The sequence below is a fragment of the Schistocerca nitens genome, chromosome 10 (assembly GCF_023898315.1).
Source record: "Schistocerca nitens isolate TAMUIC-IGC-003100 chromosome 10, iqSchNite1.1, whole genome shotgun sequence".
Classification (NCBI taxonomy): domain Eukaryota; kingdom Metazoa; phylum Arthropoda; class Insecta; order Orthoptera; family Acrididae; genus Schistocerca; species Schistocerca nitens.
In genome coordinates this window covers 68,726,226-68,745,931 of record NC_064623.1, presented here as the reverse complement: position 1 = coordinate 68,745,931, position 19,706 = coordinate 68,726,226, and the positions used below count along the sequence as shown (strand labels likewise).

Here is a 19,706-nt window from a genome sequence, read left to right as displayed (position 1 = left end):
CACTGCAGCATTTGTATTTCTGCTTCACTTGCCCGGAGGTTGTGTGGCAATGATAGTCTGGTACCCTGATGTCTGTTACGTTAGCAGTACATCTTGTCAACATGGTCCACGGCGATGGATATTTTGTACCATTGCAGCCTTTACTTGTTTTGCTCCACTCACAAATGGAATGGAGGAGGAATGATTGGCTGTATGCTTCTGTACAGCCCCAGGTAGGTAAAATGCATAAGTCTATATATGTGCGCATGACAGTTGTTGTAAGGAAGGCTGACCCCCTGCTATTTTTTAATTTTTATTTTCATTAATTGAATATGTCTTTTGTGCATCTAGACAGCACCTGGCTCAATCTGGATATGGAACGTGTTGAGATTAGCAAAAATGTCTCCAAGTATTACGACTAGAGGAAAACTGCTTTATTTAACGAGTGCTCGCTCCACAATAATGTCTTGTCTCAAAATGATTAAAGAAGTTGTCATTTTTCGTTCAGTTTCATGAGTAGCTGTCATGTATAATGTAAGTAAATTTTCTCTAGATTCCAGTAGCTCACAAACTGAAATTATAAGAAATCTATCTTCTTGTTTCTCAGGAAAGGTGACACCAGCCCCCAAAACTGCAGTTGCTCAGTCATGTCTCATTCATTTGCTGTTGCTCATTTGTTCTTTGTTAACACGAACACTGGTGCAATAGTCCACTGCCAGGCTAGATAATAGCATGCTCTGACCTCTAGTAGCTTAGCTTGGAGCTGGACTTGCAGAGTCCACCCTGCTCGATTTGGTCACATCACAACAATACAATATTGACAGGTGTCTAAGATGAGGCCATTAGCTGCTAGCTGCCTACATACTGTCACTAAGCTAGTAAGCACTACTTTCTGTGCCACCCCTTGCAAAAAATCTCTAGAACTCTCGTGGGAGGTTGAGTTCCTATTATCTCTCTGTGTTGTTTTCCACTGAACGCATTTGAAACACAAATTATTTTCTTCTCTTCCCAAGCAAGAACAGTAGTTATGTTTTCTGCTGACATTTTAATTTGCTACTGGCTAAGTGCACTTTTGTATCTTTTTAACACTTTTTTCTTCTCAATAAATTTTTGTTTCAATATTTTTTCTTTTGGAACATGGCTATTTCCACTGATACTCTGGCATTGTGAATTAATGGCTCCCATAATGGAAAGACTGCCTCAACTTTCATTTGTGTTGAAGAATATATATTAATTGCATAAAAATTGATCGTCTAACCTGTCCTAGCATATTTATGGATTAAGTTTTGTCAGAAACAATAGCAATAAGGCAAGAGGTCCAATACTGATATGATGATCGAAGTAGGAAAATTTTTCTTGATATAAGAAATTGATCACGTGCGAGTATGGAAGGAAGCAACAGGGAATTGAGCAACATCATATTACGGTAATATCTTTAAAATGTTCTGCCAGTAGGATTTCGCCTGTTCTTTCATCAGATTGAATTTACAGAATTCTGTCAAATCAGTCAAACTCACAATTCTAAAACCAACCACAAATGTCACAGACTTGGTGACCATGACACAATGGGACATAGGCTTCTCCTAAAAGCTGAAACAGTGGGAGAGACAAACTGCAAACCCCTGCTGACCGCAGCAGGAGGGACTGTCCGTTCCACCTTTCCATCAGATTTGGCCCAGCCGCAAGTGGTGACTGAAGGAAAAACTGTTTCATACTAGCGACCATTTCCTTTAACAAGTTCACTTTCCTGAGAGGAAGGGGAGACTGTTTTTTGGTGCTTTTTGCAAATATAAGGGCCATGAGGGTTAGACATAGGAGTGTGGTAGTCGGTACAGATGAGATTGAAGAGGAGAGGTCACAAACACTCCACCCCCACAATGCAGTGACCAGTGCCATGCTACAGCTTACTGCACCTATCGTACTGTCTGACGGGAGTGCACAATCTGCCTCAGTCTCCACCAAAGTGGCCGCCATCGCCACAGTGACACCATCTAACAGGGTCACAGAAGCTGATGCACGGCTGTCGAAGACCCACCGAAAATGCGAATATCGCCTTGGCAGTCATTCCTGACACGCTGCGAGCTATGTTTCCTTAATTGAAGGCCTCAACGCATTCAGAGAGTGCAAAATCGAAGTGAATGTCAACATGAACATGAAGCTGGGTACTGTTGATTGGTGTTTCAAGGGAGCAGACTCCCAAGCTGTCTCCACTGCTGGGAAAGTAGCCTTATGGATCCCTCCCTTCTAGTCATCACTGGCTGACCAGGTAGGACAAGTCGGTGTGGTCATGTCAGGACATTCTGAGTAGTTATGTCTGACTGAAATAGTGATTGAGAAAGTGGAGGGACAGTTAACCCCTTAATATAAAACCCCGAGTTGTCTCGTTATTATTATTTTGACAGAAACTTATAATGCTGAGTGTACTTGGGCAACTTAAGAAGAGACCTTCAAAAAAATAAAACTCCGCTTATGCCCATTTCAGCACAAATGCTTACGTGTTCGCCACTAGAGAGCACCTGGCACTACATTGGTAGCCTGCCTGTTGTGATTTGATTGAGGTGATTGCCATTATATGTCATCTTTATCGTGTGCAGCTTTGTATACTCGACAACAAAATGCACAATTTCAGACTCTCTCCTGTTGTTCAGGTGGATATTTTAGTCAAAGTCCAGTGCATGAGTATACTTGAGGTGTTATTATTGGTGATTTTCAAAATTTTGTAACTCATTATTTGGAGCTTTAAAAGCCATCTTTACATTTCGGTGTGTAATGTCATTCATTGTAGGATGTTTTTCATTAATAAAAAATACTTTTTGGAACATAATTTTAAAATATTGTTAAGGTAAGGGATTAAAAGAGCTGAAAATGTGGTAAATGAACAGTTAGGGGCACGATACAGTGAACTGAGCAAGAAGTTGACAGACAAAAAAAGTCAATATTAGGAATGTCACAGTGGATTGGCAAGTCTCAGTACTTCATGCAGCCACACGTCTGTCAGTAGCTGAAGCAGCTGTTGCCACTGCAGTGGTGTTCAGAGGGGTAAGGATGGGTGCTGGTGGTAGCTGCCCCTGCTGCATTCCTCATCTGTCGACCACTCTTACACCCAGTGTCTGAAGTTAATGAGACTTCACCTTCCTCGACAGTCTCAGTTGTAGTATACCTACCCTGAACTAGGTAATTTAGAGCAACAATGGTTTTAGTAAGCTCAAATTGCAATCTTCTGGTCAGAAAGAAATGTCACGCTTTCACTTAGTACACAACTTTCCTGCCTAGGCTGCTGCCGCCAACATTTCCTGCACCTCGGGGACAAAATTCAGTGCAATAAATTCAACTATTGACCCTGCTGAGTTTCTTGAATTTTGGTATGTGGATTGAATTTCAGCAAGGTATGGGAAGGAATGTCAGGTGCACTCTGTGTGTATTCCCTGGAGCATAACTAACCATGTTGAAGAGGCCATTTCGGCGTTCTGTGATGAGCTAGGCTGTGAATTTCTGGACTTGCACCATAGGGTTGACAGCTGTAGTGTTGCCCTAAATGGGTCAGATATGCTCTACACATCAGAGGCTGCTACACATGTAGTTCACTGTGTCTGGGTTGCACAAAAGTGTTTTCTTGATCAGGTGACTCCCCATCCAGTCAACACAACAATAGCTGGAAATGTCAGTATAAGACGCAAAGAATTGCCCCCTAAAGATGAGAATATTAAAATTCTAATGATTAACTGCTGAAGCATTCACAACAGAGTGCCGGACATTGAGGTATTCATAAAAGTCAGTGATAGCAGTGAAATTTTTACCAAAATTTAAATGTATATTGAAAGGGTAGACCAATCATAAATGGAGACTGTGTTGTCGCAGTAGACATGGAACTCGAATCCATTGATGTGAAATTGCAAATGCGTGTGAAAATGTCTGGGTAAGACTCAGTATCAAGGGTGAGCATAAACTTATATATAATTGGATCCATATATCAGCTACCAGACTCGCCTCTGGATACAACCAAAAATTGTAGAGAAAACTGAAGTTCATTAGTACATAAGTTCCCTAATCATAATGCCATGACTGGAGGAAACTTCACTCATCCAACAATGAATTACAAAAATTACAGTTTGGTAATTGGAGGGCATGACAAGTCAAACAGTGAATCTTTACTACGAGGTGCATTCAAGTTCTAAGGCCTCCGATTTTTTTTCTTATTAACTACTCACCCGAAATCGATGAAACTGGTGTTACTTCTCGACGTAATCGTCCTGCAGACGTACACATTTTTCACAACGCTGATGCCATGATTCCATGGCAGTGGCGAAGGCTTCTTTAGGAGTCTGTTTTGACCACTAGAAAATCGCTGAGGCAATAGCAGCACGGCTGGTGAATGTGCGGCCACGGAGAGTGTCTTTCATTGTTGGAAAAAGCCAAAAGCCACTAGGAGCCAGGTCAGGTGAGTAGGGAGCATGAGGAATCACTTCAAAGTTGTTATCACGAAGAAACTGTTGCGTAACGTTAGCTCGATGTGCAGGTGCGTTGTCTTGGTGAAACAGCACACGCGCAGCCCTTCCCGGACGTTTTTGTTGCAGTGCAGGAAGGAATTTGTTCTTCAAAACATTTTCGTAGGATTCACCTGTTACCGTAGTGCCCTTTGGAACGCAATGGGTAAGGATTATGCCCTCGCTGTCCCAGAACATGGACACCATCATTTTTTCAGCACTGGCGGTTACCCGAAATTTTTTTGGTGGCGGTGAATCTGTGTGCTTCCATTGAGCTGACTGGCACTTTGTTTCTGGATTGAAAAATGGCATCCACGTCTCATCCATTGTCACAACCGACGAAAAGAAAGTCCCATTCATGCTGTCGTTGCGTGTCAACATTGCTTGGCAACATGCCACACGGGCAGCCATGTGGTTGTCCGTCAGCATTCGTGGCACCCATCTGGATGACACTCTTCGAATTTTCAGGTCGTCATGCAGGATTGTGTGCACAGAACCCACAGAAATGCCAACTCTGGAGGCGATCTGTTCAACAGTCATTCGGCAATCCCCCAAAACAATTCTCTCCACTTTCTCGATCATGTCGTCAGACCCGCTTGTGCGAGCCTGGGGTTGTTTCGGTTTGTTGTCACACGATGTTCTGCCTTCATTAAACTGTCGCACCCACGAACGCACTTTCGACACATCCATAACTCCATCACCACATGTCTCCTTCAACTGTCGATGAATTTCAATTGGTTTCACACCACGCAAATTCAGAAAAAGGAATGATTGCACGCTGTTCAAGTAAGGAAAATGCCGCCATTTTAAGTATTTAAAACAGTTCTGATTCTCGCCGCTGGTGGTAAAATTCCATCTGCCATACGGTGCTGCCATCTCTGGGACGTATTGACAATGAACGCGGCCTCATTTTAAAACAATGCGCATGTTTCTATCTCTTTCCAGTCCGGAGAAAAAAAATCGGAGGCACTATAACTTGAATGCACCTCGTATATGCATTCTCTAATAACTACATAAAACATTTTGTTCAGAATACAACTTCTGATGGACATATATTGGACCTAAAAGCAACAAATAGATCTGACCTCTTCAAGGATATAGACACAGAAACTGGTATCAGCAACCATGAGGCAATTGTAGCAACAGTAATTACCAAAGTACAAAAGGCAACTAAAACAAATAGCCGGATTTATATTTTCAACAAACTAGTTATAGATGTGGTATATTGTCTCAATAAGGACCTCAAAGTATGTAACTCTGGAGGGGAGGGTGTAGAAGAAGTGTTGGTAAGGTATACCCACTGGAAAGAATGTTCTAAGGAAACAGAGACTAATGCATAATAGCTAAATGTAACGCTACTTCTTACACCACTGTAAAGATGAATGAGATATAAATAACTGTCAGTGGTGCTGAGAAACAGCTGAATTCACTAAAATTGAACAAAGCTCCAAGGCCCGATGGAATCCTTATCAATTTCTATATCGCTTTGTGGCTGAGTTAGCTCCTCATTTAATCATAAACTACTTCATTTATGATGATACAGAGCTTGGATCAAATAAATAATTTTAAGAGTATACAGTGTAAGAAATGACAAGCAAAATACCTTTCTAAGTCCAATCCCCCATGAACCATGGACCTTGCTGTTGGTGGGGAGGCTTGCGTGCCTCAGCGATACAGATGGCCGTACCGTAGGTGCAACCACAACGGAGGGGTATCTGTTGAGAGGCCAGACAAACATGTGGTTCCTGAAGAGGGGCAGCAGCCTTTTCAGTAGTTGCAGGGGCAACAGTCTGGATGATTAACTGATCTGGCCTTGTAACATTAACCAAAACGGCCTTGCTGTGCTGGTACTGCGAACGGCTGAAAGCAAGGGAAAACTACAGCCGTAATTTTTCCCGAGGACATGCAGCTTTACTGTATGATTAAATGATGATGGCGTCCTCTTGGGTAAAATGTTCCGGAGGTAAAATAGTCCCCCATTCGGATCTCCGGGCGGGGACTACTCATGAGGACGTCGTTATCAGGAGAAAGAAAACTGGCGTTCTACGGATCGGAGCGTGGAATGTCAGATCCCTTAATCGGGCAGGTAGGTTAGAAAATATAAAAAAGGAAATGGATAGGATAAAGTTAGATATAGTGGGAATTAGTGAAGTTCGGTGGCAGGAGGAACAAGACTTTTGGTCAGGTGATTACAGGGTTATAAATACAAAATCAAATAGAGGTAATGCAGGAGTAGGTTTAATAATGAATAAAAAAATAGGAGTGCGGGTTAGCTACTACAAACAGCATAGTGAACGCATTATTGTGGCCAAGATAGACACAAAGCCCATGCCCACTACAGTAGTATAAGTTTATATGCCAACTAGCTCTGCAGATGATGAAGAAATTGATGAAATGTATCACGAGATAAAACAAATTATTCAGGTAGTGAAGGGAGATGAAAATTTAATAGTCATGGGAGACTGGAATTCGTCAGTAGGAAAAGGGAGAGAAGGAAACATAGTAGGTGAATATGGATTGGGGGGGAGAAATGAAAGAGGAAGCCGCATTGTAGAATTTTGCACAGAGCATAACTTAATCATAGCTAACACTTGGTTCAAGAATCATAAAAGAAGGTTGTATACCTGGAAGAATCCTGGAGATACTAAAAGGTATCAGATAGATTATATAATGGTAAGACAGAGATTTAAGAACCAGGTTTTAAATTGTCAGACATTTCCAGGGGCAGATATGGATTCTGACCACAATGTCTTGGTTATGAACTTCAGATTGAAACTGAAGAAACTGCGAAAAGGTGGGAATTTAAGGAGATGGGACCTGGATAAACTGAAAGAACGAGAGGTTTTACAGAGTTTCAGGGAGAGCATAAGGGAACAATTGACAGGAGTGGGGGAAAGAAATACAGTAGAAGAAGAGTGGGTAGTTCTGAGGGATGAAGTAGTAAAAGCAGCAGACGATCCAGTAGGTAAAAAGACGAGGGCTAATAGAAATCCTTGGGTAACAGAAGAAATATTGAATTTAATTGATGAAAGGAGAAAATATAAAAATGCAGTAAATGAAGCAGGCAAAAAGGAATACAAACGTCTCAAAAATGAGATCGACAGGAAGTGCAAAATGGCTAAGCAGGCATGGCTAGAGGACAAATGTAAGGATGTAGAGGCTTGTCTCACTAGGGGTAAGATAGATACTGCCTACAGGAAAATTAAAGAGACCTGTGGAGAGAAGAGAACCACTTGTATGAATATCAAGAGCTCAGATGGCAACCCAGTTCTAAGCAAAGACGGAAATGGAAGAGGATGTAGATGAAGATGAAATGGGAGATAAGATACTGCGTGAAGAGTTTGACAGAGCACTGAAAGACCTGAGTCGAAACAAGGGCCCGGGAATAGAGAACATTCCATTAGAACTACTGACGGCCTTGGGAGAGCCAGTCCTGACAAAACTCTACCATCTGGTGAGCAAGATGTATGAGACAGGTGAAATACCCTCAGACTTCAAGAAGAATATAATAATTCCAATCCCAAAGAAAGCAGGTGTTGACGGATGTGAAAATTACCGAACTATCAGTTTAATAAGTCACAGCTGCAAAATACTAACGCGAATTCTTTACAGACGAATGGAAAAACTGGTAGAAGCGGACCTCGGGCAAGATCAGTTTGGATTCTGTAGAAATGTTGGAACACGCGAGGCAATACTAACCTTACGACTTATCTTAGAAGAAAGATTAAGAAAAGGCAAACCTACATTTCTAGCATTTGCAGACTTAGAGAAAGCTTTTGACAATGTTGACTGGAATACTCTCTTTCACATTCTAAAGGTGGCAGGGGTAAAATACAGGGAGCGAAAGGCTATTTACAATTTGTACAGAAACCAGATGGCAGTTATAAGAGTCGAGGGGCATGAAAGGGAAGCAGTGGTTGGGAAAGGAGTGAGACAGGGTTGTAGCCTCTCCCCGATGTTATTCAATCTGTATATTGAGCAAGCAGTAAAGGAAACAAAAGAAAAATTCGGAGTAGGTATTTAAGTCCATGGAGAAGAAATAAAAACGTTGAGGTTCACCGATGACATTGTAATTCTGTCAGAGACAGCAAAGGACTTGGAAGAGCAGTTGAAGGGAATGGACAGTGTCTTGAAAGGAGGATATTAGATGAACATCAACAAAAGCAGAACGAGGATAATTGAATGTAGTAGTGTTAACTCGGGTGATGCTGAGGGAATTAGATTAGGAAATGAGGCACTTAAAGTAGTAAAGGAGTTTCGCTGTTTGGGGAGCAAAATAACTGATGATGGTCGAAGTTGAGAGGATATAAAATGTAGACTGGCAATGGCAGGGAAAGCGTTTCTGCAGAAGAGAAATTTGTTAACATCAAGTATAGATTTAAGTGTCAGAAAGTCGTTTCTGAAAGTATTTGTATGGAGTGTAGCCATGTATGGAAGTGAAACATGGACGATAAATAGTTTGGGCAAGAAGAGAATTCCCGGGTTTGATTCCCAGCGGGGTCAGGGATTTTCTCTGCCTCGTGATGACTGGGTGTTGTGTACTGTCCTTAGGTTAGTTAGGTTTAAGTAGTTCTAAGTTCTAGGGGACTGATGACCATAGATGTTAAGTCCCATAGTGCTCAGAGCCATTTGAACAAGAAGAGAATAGAAGCTTTCGAAATGTGGTGCTACAGAAGAATGCTGAAGATTAGATGGATAGATCACATAACTAATGAGGAGGTATTGAATAGGATTGGGGAGAAGAGAAGTTTGTGGCACAACTTGACTAGAAGAAGGGATCGGTTGGTAGGACATGTTTTGAGGCATCAAGGGATCACAAATTTAGCATTGGAGGGCAGCGTGGAGGGTAAAAATCGTAGAGGGAGACCAAGAGATGAATACACTAAGCAGATTCAGAAGGATGTAGGTTGCAGTAGGTACTGGGAGATGAAGAAGCTTGCTCAGGATAGAGTAGCATGGAGAGCTGCATCAAACCAGTCTCAGGACTGAAGACCACAACAACAACAACAAGTCCAATCTGTTGATCCAGTTGAGCCCTTCAGGTGATGCATGGTGGATGTCATTTATTGATCCCCCGAAGACTCGGTTCGGGCATTCACCAACAATGTGATTTATTGTTTGGAATATCTGGAGATGTTGTCCAGCCCCACTTGTGCTTTAGATATCCGCAGTTCCCTTGTCCTGTTCGGATGCGGTTGATGGTTCTCCATTGGCGTCTGGGGAGTGTGAAACCTGGAACTCACATGGAAGGCTTTTCAACCACATGACCGTTGAACACTGACGATTCTTCCCATTGACTTCTCCATACTTTGTTGATGTTAGAGTCGGAGGCTTCAAGATGATGTGCAGTTCACCAAGGTGGTTTCCTTGTCTTCAGATGCTGATGTTCTGCTATTAATATATTGCTGTGTACGGGTAGCTGAGGGTTAGCCATGCAGTTTGAGTGCTACATATGCAGCCTGTGATAAGTTGTATTGTCTGGTTGAGTTGCACATCTATCTTGCTACAGTGATCACTGTTCATCCAAGTTGAGCAATAGTATTCAGCGACAGAGTATGGTAGTGCCAGTTGATCTTAGGGTTTGAGCACTGCAACCCCAGGATGTACCAGCAAGCTTCTGAATGATATTATTACAGGTCTTCACTTTTGCAGCCATTGGAGAGATGTCGGAAAGTTAGGGACCTATCGAGTGTTATTCCAAGGTACTTTGAAGTGCTGCAGTACTGTAAGGTTTGTCCTTGGAATTTAACTTCTGGTTTATAGTTCGAGTGTCTGTTCCGTAGGTGGAATGTTGAAGTAACAGTTTTCTGGGGGTTTAGGCTGAGGCACCATTTCCTGAAGTATGTATCCAGGATTTCCATGTCGGCAGTTAATGTGCTTTCAGCAGTGGTGAAACTGGAGCTCTGGATTACCGAACAGATGTCATCAGCATATATGAATTTCCTTGAGGTTGTGGCTGGCAGGTCAAAAATGTATAAGTTGAAAAGGAGAGGGGCCAATACAGATCCTTGAGGTAGTCCGTAACTTAATTTGAAGACTTTGCTTCTGTCGTTATCAGAGTAAGTCTGGAAAAATCTGTTGCTTAGCATGTTGCTAAGTAGGTTTGTGAGTTTCCGACACTGAATGCTGCTCACAAATTTTAAGAGAAGGCTTTCTCACCATGTGGTGTCGTAGGCGGCGGATAGATCCACGAAAGCAGCTATGCTTACGCATTTCTTCTCATAGCCATTTTCAATATTTGTTGTTAATGCAAACACTTGGTCATTACAGATTCTGTCAGGCCTGAATCCAGCTTGTTCTAGGGGTATTTGTTTATTAATTAATTAATCTTGTTGTAAATGAGTCATTCAAGTAGTTTGTAAGTAACACTTAACAGGGCTACTGGGCGGTAACTTTCTGCTTTTATTGGGTCTTTGCTCGGTTTAAGGATTGCTATTAGCTTGGTTTTCTTGAATAATGGTGGGAGATTTCCAGTGGAGAGAATGTCTGAGAAGAAGTTAGAAAGCCATTTGATAGTTGCTGGTTCACAGTGTGTGAGAAATTCAGGGTACATCCCATCGAATCCAGCTGCCTTCCCAACTTTCATGTTTCTGATGGCACCTCTTACTTCTCCTTCATTGAAATGATTGGAAAATTTAGAGGAATTTGGGGCTGCTCTTTTCTTGGCGTTGAGCTGGGTTTTGATTTTCCTCCTTGTCTGCTTATCCTTTGGGCTCTTGGAATTTGAGATTAGATGTTTATAAAATGATTCAGCTTGATGGCAGTTTTAGGTCTCACTGGTGCTGAGATTGTTGCATCCAGTTTTCTGATAACAGACCAAGCTTTACAACTTGGATGTGTGTGGTCGAATGATTCTATGGTTTCATGCCAGATCTTCTTCCTATTCTCATCAAGTGACTGCAGAAGTTCCGTAGCTTTGCTAATAGTTGGATTTTCTTCAAGCAATCCTCTAGGGATAAATCATCTGGCTGCTCCTTTAATTATGCCTATAAACCAACCGTAGTTACTGTGTATTGGCTTGATCCATCTGACATTGTTATCTGTTTGTTTCCTGAATTCAATCCAGTTAGCTTTCTTGAAATTCCACTGTGGTTTCTGATGCGACTGCACAAGGGATACACATATTCCAGTCTCTAAAATAATAGGTCTGTGCTGACTAAGGGGGGGAGATCTTTAAGTATTGAGCGACATATCTGTGTACGGGTGCTGTGAATCTGAGTTGTGAAGCACGGATCTGGTGTGTATCCTCTGTTCCAACGTCCTGAATGAAAGGTAGGTGGATTCTTGGCATCAAAAACTACTTCCAAGTTTTTGGTTTCCATCCATTCACAAAGAGCTTCACCCTTGCTGTCGTTTTCACAATATCCCCATAGATTATGATGGCTGTTGAAGTTTCCCAGGAATAGAGATGGATGCTGCTGAGATGGTAGAGGAGGAGTAGGCCAGTTTACTCCGGGAGGCTTGTAGACATTGACTATTGTTACACTAACAATAGAAATCCTTGGGTAACAGAAGAAATATTGAATTTAATTGACGAAAGGAGAAAATATAAAAATGCAGTAAATGAAGCAGGCAAAAAGGAATACAAACGTCTCAAAAATGAGATCGACAGGAAGTGCAAAATGGCTAAGCAGGGATGGCTAGAGGACAAATGTAAGGATGTAGAGGCTTGTCTCACTAGGGGTAAGATAGATACTGCCTACAGGAAAATTAAAGAGACCTTTGGAGAGAAGAGAACCACTTGTATGAATATCAAGAGCTCAGATGGCAACCCAGTTCTAAGCAAAGAAGGGAAGGCAGAAAGGTGGAAGGAGTATATAGAGGGTTTATACAACGGCGATGTACTTGAGGACAATATTATGGAAATGGAAGAGGATGTAGATGAAGATGAAATGGGAGATAAGATACTGCGTGAAGAGTTTGACAGAGCACTGAAAGACCTGAGTCGAAACAAGGCCCCGGGAGTAGACAACATTCCATTAGAACTACTGATGGCCTTGGGAGAGCCAGTCCTGACAAAACTCTACCATCTGGTGAGCAAGATGTATGAGACAGGCGAAATACCCACAGACTTCAAGAAGAATATAATAATTCCAATCCCCAAGAAAGCAGGTGTTGACAGATGTGAAAATTACCGAACTATCAGTTTAATAAGTCACAGCTGCAAAATACTAACGCGAATTCTTTACAGACGAATGGAAAAACTGGTAGAAGCGGACCTCGGGGAAGATCAGTTTGGATTCCGTAGAAATGTTGGAACACGTGAGGCAATACTAACCTTACGACTTATCTTAGAAGAAAGATTTAGAAAAGGCAAACCTACGTTTCTAGCATTTGTAGGCTTAGAGAAAGCTTTTGACAACGTTAACTGGAATACTCTCTTTCAAATTCTGAAGGTGGCAGGGGTAAAATACAAGGAGCGAAAGGCTATTTACAATTTGTACAGAAACCAGATGGCAGTTATAACAGTCGAGGGGCATGAAAGGGAAGCAGTGGTTGGGAAAGGAGTGAGACAGGGTTGTAGCCTCTCCCCGATATTCAATCTGTATATTGAGCAAGCAGTAAAGGAAACAAAAGAAAAATTCGGAGTAGGTATTAAAATTCATGGAGGAGATGTAAAAACTTTGAGGTTCGCCGATGACATTGTAATTCTGTCAGAGACAGCAAAGGACTTGAAAGAGCAGTTGAACGGAATGGACAGTGTCTTGAAAGGAGGATATAAGATGAACATCAACAAAAGCAAAACGAGGAAAATGGAATGTAGTCAAATTAAATCGGGTGATGCTGAGGGGATTAGATTAGGAAATGAGACACTTAAAGTAGTAAAGGAGTTTTGCTATTTAGGGAGTAAAATAACTGATGATGGTCGAAGTAGAGAGGATATAAAATGTAGACTGGCAATGGCAAGGAAATTGTTTCTGAAGAAGAGAAATTTGTTAACATCTAGTATAGATTTAAGTGTCATGAAGTCGTTTCTGAAAGTATTTGTATGGAGTGTAGCCATGTAAGGAAGTGAAACATGGACGATAACCAGTTTGGACAAGAAGAGAATAGAAGCTTTCGAAATGTGGTGCTACAGAAGAATGCTGAAGATAAGGTGGGTAGATCACGTAACTAATGAGGAGGTATTGAATAGGATTGGGGAGAAGAGAAGTTTGTGGCACAACTTGACTAGAAGAAGGGATCGGTTGGTAGGACATGTTTTGAGGCATCAAGGGATCACAAATTTAGCATTGGAGGGCAGCGTGGAGGATAAAAATCGTAGAGGGAGACCAAGAGATGAATACACTAAGCAGATTCAGAAGGATGTCGGTTGCAATAGGTACTGGGAGATGAAGCAGCTTGCACAGGATAGAGTAGCATGGAGAGCTGCATCAAACCAGTCTCAGGACTGAAGACCACAACAACAACAACAACAACACTATCAATTTTTGCTGAAATTGTGAAAATATAGTTTTTGCTGCTCACTGAAACTACCTGATAATTTTTCATATTATGCTTGACGTAAATTGCAAGACCATATTTTGGATGGTTATTTGAGGCTATGAGTTTATATCCTGATATTTTCCCTCTGCTCCTTATTTGATCATCTGCTGTGTGTGTTTCTTGGAGAGGAATGACATCGACTGCATGGTTTTTTGATAGTTTGCATATAAGTCACATTTCAACCTGCTTATTCCTTCCATGTTAAGTTGGTATATGCGAATAGATGGTCCAATTCTATGTACTTGTGCGTCCTGAGAAGGACTTTTTGGTTGTCTGCTCTGCATTCTATGACCGGGAGGCCTTTTCTGGCAGTTCGGTCTCATCCTGTTGTTGCTACTCATTTAGCACCACCCAGGAGGCATGTGTGACTTAAGGTATGTCACGGATGCAAGTAACCTTGCACCCCCCCCCCCCACCCCCCATAAACTACTGTAGACCTCTCATATTAAAACTCGTGTCCAATAGTTGGAAGAAAGCAGAGGTACACCCTTCTACAAGAGGGCTAGCAGAAGCACTCCACAAATCACCATCCAATATTCTACTACTGCTTCTACATCTATACTCAGCAAACCACTGTGAAGTGCATGGCAAAGGTTACATCCCAATGTACTAGTACGATTCCTTCCTGTTCCGTTCACATATGGAGCCAGGGAAGAATGACTGCTTGAATGTGTCTGTGCATGCTGTAATAATTCAAATCTTATCTTCGCTATCCTTATCTGACCAATATGTAGGGGGTGCAATATATTCCTAGAGCCACCATTTAAAGCCGGTTTTTTAAACTTTGTTAGTAGACTTTCTCGGGTTAGTTTCTCCCCCCCCCCCCCCCTTTCCAGTTCAATTTCTTCAGTATCTCTGCGACACTTTCCCATAGATCAAATGAACCTATGATGATTCGTCCTGCCCTTCTCTGTATGCATTCAATATCCTCTGTTAGTCCTGTTTGGAATGGGTTCCACACACTTGAGCAATATTCAAGAACTGGTTGCACGAGTGATTTGTAATCAATATCCTTTGTGCACTTCTCCAGTATTCTACCAACAAACCTGTTTTACCCATGACTGAACCTATGTGATTATTCCATTTCATATCCCTAGTAATAGGATACTACATTTTTTCATTTTGTGAAGTACACAATTTTACATTTTTGAACATTTAAAGCAACTTGCTAGTCTTTGCCCCACTCTGAAATCTGTGTGTGAGGAATGTTTCCTGAAAGTTTGGCCGTACCTTTTTGTAACACCCTGTATATTCTTGAATTTTCAGCATTTCACTGACATAGCAAGAATGTCCCCAAGAGTGTGCCACAGGAAATGTGTGACTGAAATAGGCCAAAATATGCAACCTTAAGATACTCACCACTGACTATATCTGTCAGTTTGTGCATGAGATAGCATACACTTCCAGACAAACTAACATCAAACAGTGGAATATCCAGGATGACAGTGTGGTTTCATTGCCCGAGACTGCAGTCGCGTGTGTGTATGTGGGCATGCACACATATGTCTGTCTATTGTTGACGATGGCCTTAATGGCTGAAAGCTATAATTGTGTCTTTTTGTTGTGCCTATCTGAGACTCAGCATCACCACTATATGGAGACAGGCGAATATGTTATTTTGAATCAGTGTGAAAGCCTAACAATTTTATTGATTTACTTTCTACAGCTGTAGCCAAACTCAGAATTTTTATGTTTTATCAGGATTACACAGAAGTTCACTGGACAAAAACAAATTCATTGCGAGTTCTAAGTTTTCCTTTCTTGTCTAATGCAGTTCTGTCATATCATGGTGGGTGCTGAGCAGTGTTCTCTCTCCTGTGTAACACATTATTGAATCTGCTCCTACATGGTTAGGTAGATCATTAACTGCAGCGGTAAAACAGAAGGTGATGTAGGACCCAACCTGTCTGAGAGGAGCATCTATTTTTAACAGATACAAGCTGCTTTGATATGTCGTGATTACATGGGCTGTCAGTATAGCAAGGATGTTGTTAAACAGCATACAGTCAAAGGCTTTGCAGAGATGACAAACTGATATTAGATCCTTATGTTCAAATACAGTTAACACTTGGTTGACAATTTCAATGACAGCAGTAGTGGTATTTTCACCAAGTTAGATTCCAAACTGTCTTTGAGAAGAGATCATGCTTTCCATAACAGCTATCCAACTGGCTGTACAGAAGATTCTCAAAAACTTGGGAGGAATTTGGGACACAAATTGGGGCAGATGCTCATATCCCTTTTTAAACACTGGCCTCACTTCAGCAATTCTCAGTGCATCAGGGTAAACTAGATTCTAAGCACACATTAAAGACCATAGAATGAGGTTGACAGATGAGATGTATTTTTTTTTTAATTAAATAATCAAAAGCCCAAGTGCTATTTTGATTGATTTTTGCATTTCAGCTCATTCACAAAGGTTATAAAGTATTAATTTATATTTTCAGGGTCCAGTGCTGCATCTTGTGTGTGGGTTTGTAACTTTTTCATCATCGATGATGTCAATGCTGCTTTACATTTGTTGGAAGCACATATGTAATGTTTAGGTGCAAAATATATATATATATATATACATATATATGAGGAATGTTTCCTTATATATAGAGGGAAACATTCCACGTGGGAAAAATATATCTAAAAACAAATATGATGTAACTTACCAAACGAAAGCGTTGGCATGTTGATAGACACACAAACACAAAATTCAAGCTTCGTCAGGAAAGAGGGAAGGAGAGGGAAAGACGAAAAGATGTGGGTTTTAGGGGAGAGGGTAAGGAGTCATTCCAATCCCGGGAGCAGAAAGACTTAAACTTACGGGGGGAAAAAAAGGACAGGTATACACTCTCGCGCAAGTCAAAATGCCCAGGAATGCTGTCTGATGGAATCATCTTGCTGCATGATAACACCCACACTAACACTGCCGAGCAGACAAAGGCTCCGCTTCAGCAATTTGCTTACGAACCATTGCAACGTCCTCCGTACAGCCCCAATCTTTCACCATGCGGTTGTACTTCCGCCTCAACTCACTTCTCTGCCCAAAACTGCAACCGTTGGTTGCGAAAGCTTGAAATTTTGTGTGTGTTTTTTTATTGTGTCTATCTACCAGCACTTTCCCCGTTTGGTAAGTCATGGAATCTTTGTTTTTAATATATTTTTCCCATGTGGAATGTTTCTTTCTATTTTATTCATATATGCATGCCAGTCAGTTTTGTATTTCTTTTACATTCTAACTAAGTTGTATAAGAGGTGTATTTAGCTCAGGGTCTTGTTTTCAAGAATTTTTATATATTCCGTACAGTCTGAGCATCTTTTCTCTAATATGAAGCAACGCATCTGTGTATCATTTGAGCTATTTCTTTATCTGTTTATGCTCAGGGCTAATTTTGATTAATGGCGAAAAAAAGAGTATTACAATTCAGTGAGATGTCACACTGATAGCTTCTAGCAGCTCCATTGCTATAATTTATCAGTGAGATTGGTGGTTCAGGTTTGTCCCTGTGGGTAAATTGCACCTTGACCTGGGCAAAGACTCAAAAACAGCGTTGTAAGCAAAAATCAAGGTGTCTTAATAAATAACAGCTTACACGAAAAAAATGTCACCTTCAACATAAATAGGTCTGATGCACACTATGCGGGTGCTCATAATTTGTTTTCTTCACTAATTGTAAACAGAGATAAGAAATAAGGTCACATTAGAGCACAAAATGCATTCTGTTAGACCCTGAGACAGGTTTGAATAAGCATGACATATATGCAGATGTACATTTATTTATTTATAAAAGTGTAATGCATTTAAAATTTACATTTTTAAGCAACTGCAAAAAGCAAATTCTTCTTATGAACAATTACAGAAATCCTTTGTACAGTCCATTTGTAGTAATTGTGTATTAACCACTCTCTGCCAACCAAGGATTTGGTACTGTATTAACTAGCTTTACAGCTTCATTGTACAAATCAGTTTCTGAAACAAACAAAATGATGTACTTTAAAGAAAGCAATACCTAGCAAAACCATTAAAATTATTTATTATGACAGCTGAAATAATGACAATAACTTGCCAGAAGCCACAAAAAAATTATGCAAATATAAAGTTCATTTTAAGAGGAATCTAAAATGTTTATTGGTAGTCAAGTCTTGGTACTCCACTGATGAATGTTTTAGTAGACTACATGTGCATACTGTCAATAAAAACATAAAAGTTACATAACATCTGATATCTTCAGTGCATTAATGTAAACACTTTAAAGTGTTGCAAACTGATTATCTGTTTGATTGAGTGTGACCTACAAGAGACTAACAACTGTATTTACATCTCAGTGTATTGTACATTTACAGGTAAAGTGTAATGGCAAAGTTATTACATCCCAAATGAAAATATGTTTTATGATTTTATGACTTAAATGTACAACCATGGAGAGTATTACACTTAGGATCCATAAAAAAAGAAAAATATTACATTCATAAAATGAAGAACAAACCCTTCAGTCACAAGTTGCGTTCATTTACTGCACTATGCATTTAGAGCTGTGGAGGCTCATCTTTAGGTACTTTTTAGTGATTTACATCAGGTTTTTTAGTTGTTTGCCTGTTGATATTACATTTTTGTGTTGTAGATATAAGTTTAACAGCGTTAATAATATGATACTAACTTACAGTTTAACATTGTATGATGTCTGCTTCTGTTGTGCAGTTGGTATACACAATACACATCTTTAATTTAGCAGTACATACTGGGATATATGTGCAGTAAATAAACGCAACTTGTGACTGAAGGCGGTTTGTTCTTCATTTTACGAAAGTAAAACAGTCGCGGACGAAACACTGAAAAACAATGGATAAAATTAAACTATTATATGTTCTTGTTTTATGATACCTATGTGTTTTGTGAGTTTATTTTACTCTGTCAGACATATCACTGTGTAAGTGATCAAATATTTTCGTTGCAGCATTGTCAGTCCGTACCTAAATGACGACTAAAGAAAAACGCTGATGTCCTGGAAAGTCTCTCTTCTATTAGCTGATTTCAGATTTCGGAGTCTCCTTCAAACAATGCTCAAGCTACTTCTAAAACAAAACCGCAATTAATGAGCATGTTACTGCGATAAATTTCGACTGTGTCCAATCACACTTTTCAAACTACTACTTTGCAAGCGCATACACACTCCACCTCCATGGGTACGATAGGTTGCTGGCTAATAAATTTTTTAAATCTTATTTGTGTTAATGGCATCTTTAAATGATTTGAAAAACGTACCAAAGTTTCCTGTCATATCTGGAGGGAATGTTAGATACGAATTGCAAAAAACAGCAGCGGGGCTCTGGCAAATTCCTCTAACTTCTACAAATCCAGACAGCTCTTCACTTAGGGGCATTCCCATACTTATTGATACAACTCTTCCATCAGTCGTTTCTAGCTCCCATTTACTGCCATTTGGGTGTACCTGTATGATAAACACAAGTATATTAAGATATCAGCACTTGCTCGACACTGAATCAAGAGAAGATCCAGCTGCACATTCTTATCGTTTACAACTTCGGTATCAGTACCTTCCTAACTTTTCCTAATACAACCACAGATTTGCCAATATATTTATCGAGCAGTTCACCGCTCACACGATTGTAAAACACGTTCTCTATAGACTGCGTTTCCGACATCTCTCGTTCCGACAATTCTCCAGTCCAAACAAATATACAAATAGAAATGTCGAATGTTCTTTCAAATGATGCCACACATTTGGCGCTTGAAATGTCAAAGAA

General features: G+C 40.5%; 1 protein-coding gene across 1 annotated transcript; it reads right to left on the bottom strand.

Moving 5' to 3' along the window:
• Window positions 1-17,680: 17,680 nt before the first annotated feature.
• On the bottom strand, window positions 17,681-19,701 carry LOC126210257 (replication protein A 14 kDa subunit-like). Its single transcript, XM_049939448.1, has 3 exons — window positions 19,497-19,701; window positions 19,204-19,390; window positions 17,681-17,910 (listed from the first exon to the last, which is right to left on the bottom strand). Exons 1-3 carry the CDS (start codon window positions 19,602-19,604, stop codon window positions 17,837-17,839), a joined length of 369 nt encoding a protein of 122 aa, XP_049795405.1. The 5' UTR covers window positions 19,605-19,701; the 3' UTR covers window positions 17,681-17,836.
• Between the last annotated feature and the right edge of the window lie 5 nt (window positions 19,702-19,706).

What these genes read in the sequence shown, in the direction of transcription:
- LOC126210257 (XM_049939448.1), bottom strand. Translation starts at nt 19,604, where the DNA reads ATGTCGGAAACGCAGTCTATAGAGAACGTGTTTTACAATCGTGTGAGC. An exon ending in TATTAGGAAAAGTTAGGAAG is followed by an intron (nt 19,391 to 19,496) that starts GTACTGATACCG and finishes TTTATCATACAG; the next exon opens with GTACACCCAAATGGCAGTAA. An exon ending in AGATATGACAGGAAACTTTG is followed by an intron (nt 17,911 to 19,203) that starts GTACGTTTTTCA and finishes TGTTTGTTTCAG; the next exon opens with AAACTGATTTGTACAATGAA.